General features: G+C 35.1%; 1 protein-coding gene across 1 annotated transcript in view; it reads left to right on the top strand.

The window, feature by feature from the left end:
• ATR (ATR serine/threonine kinase) overlaps positions 1-15,612 on the top strand; it is a 103,083-nt gene that overhangs the window by 61,928 nt on the left and 25,543 nt on the right. The window contains exons 30-34 of the mRNA XM_004682438.2: positions 5,575-5,666; positions 5,892-6,069; positions 7,269-7,448; positions 8,403-8,562; positions 10,780-10,959. Of these exons, the coding sequence (XP_004682495.1) occupies positions 5,575-5,666; positions 5,892-6,069; positions 7,269-7,448; positions 8,403-8,562; positions 10,780-10,959 (790 nt within the window). The remainder of the gene's footprint in view (positions 1-5,574; positions 5,667-5,891; positions 6,070-7,268; positions 7,449-8,402; positions 8,563-10,779; positions 10,960-15,612) is intronic.

A 15,612-nucleotide genomic window follows, 5' to 3' on the forward strand; every position in this document is an offset into this window, starting at 1 on the left:
ATATATATCTTAAAATTTTGATTTTTTTGTGTTTACTAATAGCTTGCAAAGTTGTTCGAAGCTGAACTGTTGAAAATGACATTTCTATTGTATTCCTTTTAGTCTTATTCTAAATTGGTTTTGGTTGTGTTCATATTTTTATAATTTAGAGAATATTCAGTAGTTTTGCTGCTAGTTTAGATTTTTTAAAAAATAAAAAATGGATTCACTTGTTATATTCTATTTATATGACATTACTACAGAAGGAGCAAGGAGAATTGTTAAGGGCATTGATCCCAGTCTGTGATTTATAGTAGAAGGTTATGTGTCTTTTAGCATTATGAGAAAATTAAATGGAAAATGTGCCTAATGCAAGGTCTAGCACATAGCAGATACTCAAATGATATAATTCATAAAGAAGAAATGTGGGGAGAGTCTCTTATGTAATCATGATGTGGAATATCATTAACCATCTTAGTGTTATATAAGTAAAATGCTTAGAAAAAATACTAACCTGTCATACTGGTTTTACAAATCCAAATTTTATTCTTTAATATTGCTGTAACATTGGTTTACATTAATGGTGGTATATGAGAGGTATAGGAATTCTCACTTCACATATAGTTACCATAGTGTACCCACCATCAAATCACCCAGTCTCCACCACAGTTAATTGGACTCCTTCCCCTCTGTTCTCATCCTTTTCCCATAGTCTTCCTACTTTGGATACTTTATTTCTGTTGTCAGCTTTCAGAGGTTAGTTTTTAAGCTTATCTTTATCTGACCTTTTGTTTGGTTTCTCTGTATCCTACATATGAGTGACATACTTTTTTACTGCTGTTTACTTTTTTTACTGTTTGCTGACTTATTTGTTTACTTTTTTTACTGTTTGCTGACTTATTTGTCTTAGCATAATCACTCCCATTTACATTCACATTGCCACAAATGACGTGAGCTTATCTTTTTTCATCACCGAGTAATATTCCATTGTGTATATATAACATTTCTTCTTGAACCAGTCATCTGTTTTGGGGCACTTACATTACAATACTTAGCTATTGTAAATAGTGTTGCAGTAACTTTGAATTGGTGTTTTAAATGTTTGGTTTCCTTTTGAATTACTGTTTTAAATTATTTCAGGTAGGTGTCTAGGAGGAGAATTATGGATATATATGGCAGATCCACCTTTAATCTTTTGAGAAATCTCCATACTGCTTATGCTAAGGGCTGGACTTTCTACCAACAGGAGAAAGGTTTCCTTTTCTCTACCTCCTCATTAGTACTTCTTGTTTCCGGTCTTTTAATAGGCCATTCTCACAGTGCTGACATCATATTTCATTGTTGTCTTGATTTGTTTCTCCCTGTGGACACACAATTTTTCCAGCACTAGGGGTCCTTCCCTGACTCGTTAGTCATTTTTTAAATCTTTTTATTTTTTTTAATCTTTTTTTTTTTTTGTCAAGGTAATGCTGATTTATATCACTATCTGTGTTTGGAGAGTATAGGACCATCCCTAGCCCCCTTCAGGTGTTATCACCATGCTGCAGGAAGGGTATTAGCTCATCCTGGAAGGTTTGGTGCAACTTACTTATAATGCTATATGGTCCTGGACTTTTGTATTTGGAGAGAGCTTTGATTTCCTTTGTTGTTATTGGTCTATTTAAGTTCTCTGTTTCTTCCCTATTCAGTCACAGATGGCCATATAACTCTTAAGAATCTATCTGTCTCTTCTCGGTTCTTATACTTAATGGTGTATAGATGTTCATAGCAGTTTCATATTCTCTGAATTTCTACAGTGCCTGCTTTAATTTTTTTTGTTTCTGATCTTGTGAATTTTCTCATTTATTTTCTTTGTGATCCTAGGTAGAGGCTTTTGTCTGTTTCTTTTTTGGTTTTTTTTTTTTTTTTCAAACCAACTTTTTGTTCATTAATTTTTTTGGTCTGCCGCTTTGATATCCATGTCATTTATTTTTGTTAAGTTTTTGTGTTTTCTTTACTGGCTTTTTTGTTGAATTTTTTTACCCCTTTTCTCCAATTCTGCCAGGTGGGAGATAAGATAATTTCTTTGAGTACTTATTTCTTGATGTGAATCTGTATTGCTATATAAATTCCTCTTAGTACCACCTTTGCTGTGTCCCACAAGTTGTGGAAGGTCCTCATTGTTGTTTATCTTGAGGCATTTTTGATTTCTACTTTGATTTCCTTGTTAACCTAGTAGTCTCTTATTAGTGGTCTGTTTAATCTCCATATGTTGGAGACTTTTACTGCTTGTTTTTTGTAGCTGAGTTCTAGTTTGGTATCTTTATGATCAGAAAAGATGCTTGGTATAATTTTGTTCATGAATTTGTTGATACTTACTGTTTGACTCAGTATGTGGTCCATTCTGGAGAAAGTATGGCAATACCTTCTTTATCATAAATAATATATTGACATATGCGTGAGGGCTTTTTTATTTGTTTTATTATCAAAGTACCAGTATTTTACATCCTTGCTAGTGTGTTGATCAATACATATTTATAATATATATTCATATTTATAATATAAATATATATTTAATATATATAGCATATATTTATATTTATATATAAATATATATTATATAAAAATTATATACATATAATTTATAACTGTTATTATATATAGCATTTATATTTATATAAATATGCATATTATATATAAATTATATATGTAATTTATAATTGTTATTTCTTTTTGTATTAGGCTGATAATTATAATATACTATTCTATCTCTACTTACTACCTTTGTAAATTGGAAATCTGTTTAATGTAATAAAAATGTCACCATTCTTGACTTTTTGATGGTTATTTGCTCGTAGGATTACCTTACAGTATGTCTGTGTTTGTCTTAAGTGATAAAATGGGTTTTATGCAAACAGGAAGTTAGACTTTGTTTTGAAATTCATTTGCACTTAAGATGATCATTGACACACTGGTGCTTATTGTCTTTTATTTTTGTGTTTGTCTTTTAATTTTTTGTCATGTTTTGTCTAGTTTCAATATTTATTGTTTATGTGTTGTTGATTTCTGTTTGAACTTTATACTGAGGGTTGTTTGATCATCTATACTTGTAGCCTGTTGGTTTGATTCAGATTTTTTCTAATGGGCCATACTTTTACTTTCCTCTTTATGTTGTATAGTTTAGGTGTCTTGTTCCCCTACTTTACTTTGTTGTTGCTTTATAGTAACTGCTATAGTATTTCTTTCAAGTTCAACTTAGTGTTAATATATTCTTTTCATTTTTATTTTCATTCAGTGAATCTTCTTATCCTTACTATTGCATTGGAAGTTTGTCTAGCAGGATAGTTTTCTAGATTCTTTAGGTTATTTCAAGAGATCTCTTCCACATTTTGTTTATTTTTATTCTCTTTGTTCTTCTGTCTGTGTTTTCACTGATTCTCTTCATTACTTACATTTGTCTGTTACTGAGTCCTCTATGGTATTTTTAAATTCAGTTACACTATATTTTAGATCTATTAATTCTGTTTGTGGTATCATTTTCTCTATCTTTATTGTGTTCTGTTTTTGATCACTTTTTTTTTTTTTGACCCAACAAGCTTGGTTGCAACTGCTAACTTAAATTCCTCATCCTGAAGATTCTTAGCTCTGCTTGACTGAGACTTTGAGAATTTTTGTGCTGTGTTCTATCCATTCTTAGTTTTTGTGAATTGTAATATGGACCTTCCTTTTCTTGATGAATTGTATATTCTGCCTTTTAGTAGCTTGGTATAATCCTAGGATTTTACCCAAGATTGTTAGGTGTCTTTTATTTCGTAAACCAGTGCCTTTTTGCCTGTTCAGATGACTGAGACACTAGTCCTGATAAGGGAATGGTCAGAACCAGAGTAGGGCACTGAAAGGTTGCCTCCAGTAAGAAGCGTTAAGCTGCATTCAGAGCAACAGGTAACTGAGTTTTTTCTTGGGCGGTACACATTTTCTAATTCCCCTACACCAGCTATTCAGCCAAAACATCTCAAGTAATCTCATGCCAGCTTCAATCGCTAACTATGATTCAACAACAGATGTAGTACAGGATAGTGTTTATAATTGAAGTGGGTAGAAATTGTTGTTCATCTTTGAGTATGAAATCTTAACCCTGTTATTTCAGGGTGCTTCAAGTCTGGTTAATGACAAAATTTGGTTGTTAGCTTTGCCCTGTGTTGTATAAGGTAGATGTTTTGCCTATCAGCCATAGCTGCAAATTATAGCCCTTCCTATAAGGGGATTCATGTGCTCCACTTGGCTCTCCTTGCAAGTTTGGGCTTTAATTGTCCTTAATTTGCAGACACAGACTCAATCCAACAACCACTATACCTTTTACTGCAATGATTCTCCAGTGGTGCACTCTGTAGGGCCTATGGGAAAACAGTAAGTTTTCTTGGAGTTTCTCAGACAGTTTTTGCTGTGACTTTCCAGCACAAGTGGCCTAGTAGATAGTTTGCAGCCTTGAGATGTAGACCACATGTGTGAGAAGCAATAAATAAGCTCTATCTGTAAACGAGGGCCGAACTTGGCCCTCTGCCAGCTTTGTCTTTAAGTCATATAAAAGCTAATAGGGTACCTCGGAAGTAGGGATGGCACTCGCTGGTCTCTCAGTGGCCACTGATGGATCATTGTACCACTGCTGTGGCCAGAGCCCAGGTTGGCTGCGGCTATTGATCACTGCCACTGTTGCTACCTATGTCTCTCCTGCTGCCTCATAATGGAGACTTGTTCCTGCTCCCCACATAATGGTCTTCGTGACCTGTTTTCTCATCTACCGCCATCAAAAACCCAGCAAACTTGTGCTGAGGCCCAGCACACCCTCTGTCCTGCACATTAGCTCTTTGTACCCCCTTCTGCAGTATAGTCTCCAGGTTTTAAAAGTCCCCATTGTGGACATATACCCATGAGTTAACAACAGAGAAAAAAATTCTGTTTCCCCTTCCCTTCATGAGTTGTACTGCCCCACTGTCTCTCCGACATAGTTCTCTTCTTTTCCCTGCCCTTTTCTACTCTCCCATCACTCTTGATGCATATAATAGTTAGCCATTCGTCATTAGGAGTCATCATATTTGTTTAGTTATAATTTGATCAAAAATATGTGGAGTCAAGCCTGGTGTCTGCACTCTGTTACCATCTTGCCAAGCTCTTTAATATCTTAAATTTATTTCAAAATACCAGTTTTTATTTTAAAAACTACTAACCTCTTGAATATATATGTTCAGTTATTTTTTTCTCTTCCTGCCTTTTGTTCAACTTAAATATACATCCTCTCTGACAATTAAATGTTGTAATTATCGAAGCATTAATTTTGCTTTGCTGTATTGCACAATTTAATTTGTAAAAAATGACAATTTAAAATAGCTCCATCAGAATTAATTATAGACAATATGTTTTTTGGAAATGGAAATAATTTAGGGATTTGTTTCAGGTAGAGGTAATTATTTTTTGTATCTAATACAAAATAAAATATAAATGTAATGCATAGAACAAAAAAAAAGTGCAGTAAGAGGTGTTTAAACCAATGGAAAATTTTCCTAAATTTCACTTTAAATAAGTAAATTTATTCCAGTTGATAAGCATTTCTTTTAATAGGTCTGAATGGACAGATGAATTAAACACATACAGAGTGGAAGCTGCTTGGAAATTGTCACAGTGGGATTTGGTGGAAAACTATTTGGCAGCAGGTAAAATTATTTCTTAAAGTATAAGCAGTTTTAGCATGACATGAATATTCAGACTTAATTAGCAAAGTAACATTCTTAATTAATCTCCTAGATTGTTCTGTGATTGTTCAAAGTACAAGAAAACCATTTGTACACTACTTCTGCTGTTTATTTTTCCAAACAAAATAAAGCTTTTTCTTGACCTTAACAAGTATGACATCCCATGACTTTTCATTTGTTTTTCAGATGGGAAATCTACAACATGGAGTGTCAGACTGGGACAGCTATTATTATCAGCCAAAAAAAGAGATACCACAGCTTTTTATGACACGTTGAAACTCGTGAGAACAGAACAAATTGTACCTCTTTCAGCTGCAAGCTTTGAAAGAGGCTCTTACCAACGAGGATATGAACATATTGTTAGGTACTTGAGGGTTTCCATTTTTATTTTCCTAATTTGTGTCATCTGACAGGCTTGGAATTTTTTGATTAGTAAGCAATTGATAGTATGCTTAGTATTATGCATTAACGACACAAAATGGCTCTTTCCTTTTACCTCAAAACCACTCTGGGGTTTGTTTTGTTTTGTTTTGTTTTGCTTTTTAAAGTTTTGATATATAGTCTTGTAATTGTAATGGAAATTATGCAACCTCTGAAATGTAACAAAAATATCTTTTGTCTTTTTACAATGTCATGATTTATTTTCTATATAACTTAAATAACCTAGGCAGCTACTGTGCCTGTTGGTACTTACTGATACCCTTTTTTTCTTTTCATTTAGAAATGTATTTGACTCCCCATCCCTATCGCCAGCCTTCACCCCCTCACCCATGTACAACAAGAAAATATAGACATTAAAAACTTTTAGGAGGAAGGGGAAAAAATGATGGAAAACATTTTAAATTTGCTAGTTCACCTGAAGAAAGTAATAAAACAATTGTTGCGATGGGACCATAATGAATTTAAAATATAAGCAAGCCTTTTTTTTTGTTTGTTTTTTATTTTCAAGAGTTTACTATAATTTGTATCAATCTCTTTGGTATCTCTGAACCAGAGATTGGGGCACTGAAATTAATTCTGTTCTGTAGCTATTCAGTTCATTCTTGAGTACTGAGTCATAGACACTGACTGCTTATATATGGGATAAATGTGAACATGAGTGTTTCCATCATTCTTAGGGGGAAAACAATAAAAACTATGTGGATTTCATAATTTTGTACTGGCATTTACTATGCTGGGCCCTCTTACAAAATACCTGAAATAAACATAAATTTTTAAGTTGATTTATAATGTATTCATATTTTATTTTGTCTTTGAATAGGTGGTAAAGTTTGATTTTCATACACTCTAATTTAGCTTTACACACTCTCCTGCAATATAATTTATAAGAATTTGGGGATCAAATAAAGCACTAAATATTTCAATGATAATTGGTGATTAATCCCAGTTTTGAAAAGATATAAATGTTTCAGTTTATATACCAAAAATACATTTTTATTAAAGCTCGTTCAATAAAACTGCACATTTCAGATTCTTTATAGTTAATTTATAGTACATGCTTTATATATACACTTAATAAGGTTGACTATGATAGCATTTTAAACAGGTTCTATTTATCTTCAGATTGCACATGTTGTGTGAATTGGAACACAGTATCAGACCACTTTTTCACCAATCTCCAGGTGAAAATTCTCAAGAAGACTCTCTCAACTGGGTGGCTCGACTTGAAATGACCCAGAATTCCTACAGAGCCAAAGAACCCATCCTGGCTCTCCGGAGAGCTTTATTAAGCCTCAACAAAAGGTTTTTCATAAATTTAATGTTGCATATTATTTGGGAGTGATTTTTTTTTTTCCATAATTTTCTCTCTGAATCTTTAAATTATCAGGGCTACACTATTTAGTTGATGTGAATCTAGAACTTAAGAATTACTTCCATATGCATTATGTATATATATATATATTTTTTAAAGATTTTATTTATTTATGCATACAAAACTGGGATATAATCCAGAGGCGCAGGGGTGGTGACAGGCTTCACCAGAGACAGAGTGGGGCACAGAACAGCCAGACCAACTAAGTACACTGCTGAGGGGAGCAGCAGGTGGGCAGAAGAGGTCTCCCTTGCCATGTAGGTCACCTCTGGGGCCGGGGATCGAACTTGCACTGAAGCCACTGTACTTGCTTGCAGTGCTGCATCCTAACCCATTGTGCTACCAGGGAGGTCCCATGCACTATGTATATTTTTAAATATTTAAAACATATCTGAGGGAGGTACAAATTTATGTCAGTAAGATCACCACAGACTTGTAAATGGTAAAAATGGAACATTTTAAAAATTGAAATTAGATTTTTAATAAATCTACTTGACTATTTAAAATAATATGTCGACAGGGCTCCATGTTTTAATTAAGAGATTTTTTTTTAAGATTTATTTATTTATGCATACAAAACTGGGGTACAGGCCAGTGATGTGGGTGGTGAGAGGATTCACCAGAGATAGAGTGGGGAGCAAAACAGGCAGACTGAAGTACACTGCTGAGGGGAGCAGCGGATGGGTCTGGAGAGGTCTGCTGTGCCATGTGGATCACCTCCAGGGCGGGGATCAAACTCATGCAGGAGTGGCTTTAGCTTCTTAGTGCTGTGCTTTAACCCACTGTGCCACCAGGGAGGGCCCTAATCAAGAGATATTTTAACTAAGTTGTTGAACACACTTAAAAATACTTTTTTGCATCCCTGTTTTGTCACATTCTTTCAGACCAGATTTCAGTGACATGGTTGGAGAGTGCTGGCTACAGAGTGCCAGAGTAGCTAGAAAGGCTGGCCATCACCAGACAGCCTACAATGCTCTCCTTAATGCTGGAGAATCACGACTTGCTGAACTATATGTGGAAAGGGCAAAGTGGCTGTGGTCCAAGGTAATATCAAAGGAATAGTATGTGTGTATGTGTGTATTTATGTATATATGTTGTATATATCATCCAGATGATAATATGTTATGTATCATCTGTCATGTACCATGTGATATGGCATGTACCGTATGGTGTTATGTGTCATGTGTCATATGATACCTGTGTCATGCCTCATATATATATTCTAGTAGATGACGTACCTACAAAGGCCCGAAGCAATCCCTAATCCAAATTTAGAATCAACTTTTTCTGTTGCCTTTTTCATCAGTTATCTGTATCATCCATAAAACTGTTCCTGCGATCTTGAAGTCCCCAAATATTTTACTATTTCAAGACGGAAAGTACAGTTCTCTCTCTTTCTTTATTCTCATTTTTTTTTAAGGGAAGCAGATCTATTTTTACTTTGTTTTTCCTTTCTATATGTACATAGGGTACTTTAGTATGTACTCAAAAAATATTTTTAAGTGAAAATAATGTTTGATCTTACTTGCTGTCCTTGGCAGATAATTATGTCTTTGTGGGCTTGCCATTGTTGTCAAAATTTACTTCTAATCTAGCCTGTCATAACAGTTTTAGCTGCAGAACAAAATGTTTCCAGCAATTCCCAGATTAGATCTGTAAGCATGAAAAGGGAGCTGGCACAGTTTATATCCCAGATTTAAGTGGCTGTTACATATTTCTTCATGTTTGTCATGAGTCTAATATTAGTACTCAACATACTGTGTTCTGAAATTTACACTTTGCCACTATAACTGGTACTATATGTAATTGCATCAACATTGTGGTGCTGAGAAAGAACACAAAGATATTTCCTGGAAAGGAAACTCTTAATTGGGGGTTGAAAGTAAATAATTTAGGCTGCACTATTGGTACCTGATCATTTCTGAGCTAGTAACAGCTTAAATTCAGTATGCCAAAGTAATTCAATGTTTACTACAGAATACCTACATCACCTCCTGTTTTTCTAAACATAATTTCTTTCATCTAAGATCAACATCTGAGCATTGTCTTAAATTTCTTCCCCTCGCTCACTTTCCACACTTGGCTGCTAAATCTACTTTAGAAATTTATTTTTCATTCTTTTACTTATTTCTGCTTCTTTAATTCATGCCGTTAGCATTTATAGCCTCTAATTATATTACTTTTTTTTTTTACATCTCACCATTTCTCTTTCCAAAATGCACATTGAATCATGTTGCACACCTGATTAAAATACTTCATACAATTTTTTATGACTTTAGTATTAAGTTTGAACCCTAGAAAGCATGAGTTCCAGTCTACCTCTTTAGCTTCATTTGTCACCATCACAGCAGTTTAGACTTTAGATTAAACTGTAAGTATTGCTTTTCTCCCAATAAAACCTAATAGTCCTTGTTCCAAAAATGTCCTGCACTGAACTATCTGCACAGAAAATTCCTACTCATTCCTAAAAACTAATTCAGATTTTCTTCTTTGGTAACTTTTCCTAATTGTTGCTCTCCTCTTTTTCCTTTATCTTCAGGTGATTTTAGGGGTTTCCCTTCCCTAGCCTCGCTTACTACCCATGTATGTTCTTCTGTTAATAGTACTTAATGCATGTATTGTTATTTGACATAGCTTTTTCCTCACTTGACAATACACTATTTTTAAAAAAAGATTTATTTATTTATGCATACAGAACTGGGGTACAGTTCAGAGGTGCAGGGGCAGTGAGAGGATTCACCAGAGACAGAGTGGGGAGCAGAACAGGCCAACTAATGAAGTACACTGCTGAAGGGAGCACTGGACAGGTTAGAAGAGGTCTGCTATGCCATGTGGTCACCTCCAGGGCATGCAGGAATCGAACTCATGCTGAAGTGGCTTTAGCTTCTTAGTGCTGTGGTTTAACCCACTGCGCCACCAGGGAGGGCCAACAGTACACTTTTTTAAGCCAGTTTTTTATTTATTCATTTTCTTTATCCCTAGACATTTACATGTATCATTAATTCCCTTCACTTTTATGACTAGGAAATGAATAAGTAAATGTATTAATAAATAAATATAAGTGTTCTACATGAAATGAAGCATGTTTCCTTTTATGGTTTACATTCATAGGACAGAAATGAGAGGTGAACATGAAATTCCAAAAAAAAATTTCTTATACACATACACATATTTAATATAATATAATATTTAATAAAATTAAAACTTTATTGGTTCTTCAGAAAAGAAAGATATATTCTTAAACACTGGTTTTTCTTTTAGGGTGATGTTCATCAGGCACTAATTGTTCTTCAGAAAGGTGTTGAATTATGTTTCCCTGAAAATAAAACTCCTGCCGAGAGTAAGAACATGTTAATTCATGGTCGGGCTATGCTACTAGTTGGCCGATTTATGGAAGAAACAGCTAACTTTGAAAGTAATGCAGTTATGAAAAAATATAAGGTGAGTATATGTATAATGAAATTTCAGTTAGAAAATCAGTGTTTTTGTTTTTGAAAATAGATAAACATGATTTTTCCATATGTAAGAATGAGTGTATAAAAATAGCAAGGAAACTATTTTTTTTTAAGTAAGTATATACCATAAAAGTATAGCTGGAAGATTATCAAAGTAAATATATTTTTGAAATCTGTACCCAGGTTACGAAGCATATTATTAGACTCCCCAACATTAACCATATTCTAGCCTGAAAAATTTTGAACAAACAAAATATATGCCTTCTTTAGCAGGTATTGAGCTTTGCATGGATAGCATTATAAGAGATGTTACTTCTCTATCCATATGTGAAAGAAGAACTTGCTATAGAAATTAAAAATACCTTGAATTGAATGACAATAAAAACGTAATATCAAAACCTGTCATGTGACTAAAATTATTCTTAGAGAAAATTTTAAAATTTATTTTCATTTGTTAGGAAAAAATGAAGACACAAAATTAATGAGTATCCATCTTAAGGAGTTAGAAAAGAACTGAAAAAGAGAAAAAGTAAAATAAATGATCTTAAGAGATAGTAGATTAAAAAATAAAATTAATTGCTAGTATTTGTGTGGTAGAGAAACCAAGGAAAATGAATCAAACAGAGAAAGGGGTCTAGATGTACCTAAGAATTCCTCTGAGTTTCTGAATATCAAGCTACACTTATAAGCCAAAATCTAAATTGCTGTGATTGTGACAAATGAAGTTTAATACTCCGGACCCAGCTGAAAACAACTACTGAGGAAAGAACAATGGAGGGAAATGAAGGGAGAGGTACTTTCAGTTTCCAGAGCTCACACAGGATTGAGTTATTCAGATTCCTACCAACCTGACTGAATGGCCTCATTGTATATACATAGTCCATTCAGTAAAAACTTTCAAAAGGCCACACCTAAGGACCCTCCCTGTGGGGAGACAGGTTAAAAGCACAGCACTATGAAACTACTCACAGCCACTGCAGCACTAGTTAGATCCTCGGCCAGGGAGCTGACTCACATGATGTGACAGACCTCTCTTGTCGTACCTACTGCTTCCCTCAGCAGGGTATTTCAGTATGATCTGCCTGTTCTGTTCCCCACTCTGTCTCTGGTGAATCTTCTCATTCCCCACCGCTCTGGCCTGTACCCCAGTTCTTATATGCATAAACAATTTTTTTTAAAAGAAGGGCCATAACTTAGATGTGGTTTTAATTAGCCTAGACCAAAGCTACATCCAACTTAAAAGAGCTAAACAAATTTTAGAAGTTGATTTGTGAGTAACCTTGCTGGATGAAAGTATTCCACTCTTTCAAGGACTGTAATAAAACCTAAAACTCAGCAGTTTAAAATTTCTGGTATCCAAAAAAATTTACTTATGAAGAAGACAGAGCTTACAAGCTATAGACAGAGAAAACTAACAGAAGTAGATACAAATTGATGGAGATGACAAAACAAGCAGATAAGGACTTTTAATGTTATACTGAGTATATCTAATATGCTTAAGAATATAAAGGAAAACATGAACATGATAAGGAGAAAAATGGAAGGTAAAAAAATTACCTTAATGGCCCTCCCTGGTGGCACAGCCGGTTAAAGCACAGCACTAAGAAGCTTAAGCCACTCCCGCAGGAGTTCAGTCCCCTCCTGTCCTGGAGGAGATCCACATGGCGAGGCAGACCTCTCCTGACCCGCCCACTGCTCCCCTAGCAGTGTACTTTGTCCATCTGCCTGTTCTGCTCCCCACTCTGTCTCTGGTGAATCCTCTCACCCTCTGCATCTCTGGCCTGTACCCTGGTTCTGTATGCATAAATAAATAAATCTTAAAAAAAAATAAAATTACCTTAATGAACCTAAGAACTAAGGCAGGTGACACAGACATTAGGTAACATTTAGATTCTGGCAATGTTGAGTTCTGATCGAGGTACATACTAGATGCCAAGCCCATGCTCTCTTGCTTATAAGAGTTCTGTGCCAACAAAGAAACTAACCTTGCTTCTCAAAAAAAAAATCAAAAACTATATAATAGGATGGTAGTGATGAGACAGGTTCTTGGAATCATGTTTTATAATTTCACTTTTCAGTTAGAAAGATCTTCTGAATTTATTTTAACTTGCAAGGCACATCAATTTACCAGGTACACAAAAACTTACCAGAATTTGACAGCAGTATCTGGTCATGGACAGTCCAGGTCTGTCATCTCTGCATGGGCATTGAAGCTTCCCTTGGGGCAGAGTGATGCCATGATACTGATGTCGTTTTAAGGAGCGGGGGTTCATTCTGGGAAAGGTTTCACCAGAGCTCCCCTTTCAGCGGCACATAGTGAGATTCTCCATAAGACAGAGACCCAGTTATATATATATTTTTTAAAGATTTATTTATTTATGCATACGAACTGGGTTACAGGCTAAAGGTGCAGGGGGCGGTGAGAGGATTCACCAGAAACAAGAGTGGGGAGCAGAACATGCAGATCTACGAAAGTACACTGCTGAGGGGAGCAGCGGACAGGTCAGGAGAGGTCTCTCGCCATGTGGGTCACCTCCAGGGCAGGCGGTGATCGAACTCATGCGGAAGTGGCTTTAGCTTCTTGGTACTGTGCTTTAACCTGCTGTACCACCATGGAGGGCTCCTCAGTTATATTTAAAGAGTGAGTTTATTACAAAGAGACAAGAGAGGAAAAAACACTTGCATAGGCACAAGTGGGCAGAAAGAGCTGGCCCAAAAGGGACAGATTTGCAGAGAGAGAGAGTCCTGCATGGTTGCAGGAGGAGTTCTTAGAAGAGTGGCCTCTGCTAGGGGAGGTCAGTGCATACAAGTCCCAGCATGGTCACAGGTGGGCAGTGGAACAAGCTGCCCATGCTGGTGGAGAGATGGCCCTGATATAGACAGCTTCTGTCTGGGAGGGGCTTAGTCCTTGTGAGCCTAGGTTTGTTGACTTTGAATAGAAGTTGAAAGGACAGGATATTCCTTGTCCTTATCTTTTAACTTTTGGGTCTGAGCTTCAGAAACAGCTCCCAACAGTATCTTACTTGCTGAGACCTCCTGAAAACATACATGCACTGTGCTTTGGCACTTGAGGACTTTGATTTTATGGCTGTGTCAGTTGCTGCACTAGCCCTTTCTACCCATCCCTTTGTGTGACTTAGTCCTGTGATGCCTTCCCTGTATTCCTTCCTCCATCAATACGATTTCAGCTCTTATTATTTGGTACATCTCTAACTCCCTGTTGTGATTGCCTGAGTAGTCTCTGTTTTTGTATGTGTTGCCTATATATGATATGGACAAAAGGAGGGAAGCTTACCATTGTGGAATGACACGGACATCAGAAAGTTTCATGCTCCATTCACTTGAAATGCCTGGAATAGGCAAATCCACAAAAACAGTATAAATTGGTTGCTAGAACTTGGAGCTTGGGAATGGAGACTGACTTCTAATGGTATAGGGTTTCTTTTTTAGAGTGGTAAAATGTTCTGGATTTAGTGGTCATGGTTTACACAACTTTGAATACACATAAAACTACTTTTAAAAGGGTGAGATTAATGTGAATTATATGTAAGTAATGATGTTGTTTTTAAAAGACTCAAATGACATTCTTCAGGGGGAAAAGTACAGTATCTGAACTAAAAAAGTAGCTAGTGTTATAGTACCTGGCATTCTCATCTTTGCTAATGGAAATACGAAAAGCTAATGCCTGCCATTTATAAGTTAGCTGTTCCATGCTAGGTATGTCTCCATGCAAAGTAAAGTGGAATTGACAGCATATTAGATACCACAAAAGTAAAGACCATTAAAGACAGAAAAAGAAGACTCCAAAATGAAGCATAGAGTAAAGAAGAGAAGAAGTTAGTTCTTTGAAAATACCAATAAAATTAGTAATTCCTTAAGAGAAGATTTAAAAAGAAGTCATAAATAATTAGTATTTTAAAGGAATAAATGAAAATCACTGCTTATCCCATAGACACTATGTTCATTATTGGAGAATATGGCTGACAATCTTTAAGCAAATTTGAAGATTTTTAAGTGGGCAAATACCTAGGAGAAAAAAAACTGACTACCTTTATCATAAGAAGAAATAGAAAAATCTCAATATTTTCTTTTAACTATAAAAGTAACTAGACAATTTAATACAAAGATGATATTGGGATTACTTAAGGTCACTTTTGATTTCCACAAAATATTTTTTTAAAGCAATATTTTAAAAATCCTTCCCCATAGAATAAAGAGGAAAGATTCCCGCCAGCTTGTTGGAAGAAGTTGGGAAAGCCTTAATACCAAAATCAAGTAAAAACATTCAAAGAAAAGAATGTTGTAGTTTAATCTCACTTAGGAATATTGATTCCTTTGATCGTCTTGTCCATTGCAGAATTGTAAAGTTGACTCATTGTATGAAAGCCAGCCAATATAATTTTCCACTTTAACTGAATAGGGAGATAAATCATATAGTCATCTCAATAGATACAGAAAATTGATAAAATTTAACATCTTTGTTTAATTAAAAACTCATACAAGTTAGAAATAGTGTCATTTACTGCATGTGTCTTAAAAAGTCTACAGTTTTTATTGTGCTGTACTTAGCAATAAAATCATTGACAGCTTTCATGTTGAATTTTGGAATGAGAATGAGACAGGATACCTACTATCATCA

This window comes from Condylura cristata, unplaced genomic scaffold, assembly GCF_000260355.1.
Source record: "Condylura cristata isolate star-nosed mole 26May11 unplaced genomic scaffold, ConCri1.0 scaffold00014, whole genome shotgun sequence".
Classification (NCBI taxonomy): Eukaryota; Metazoa; Chordata; class Mammalia; order Eulipotyphla; family Talpidae; genus Condylura; species Condylura cristata.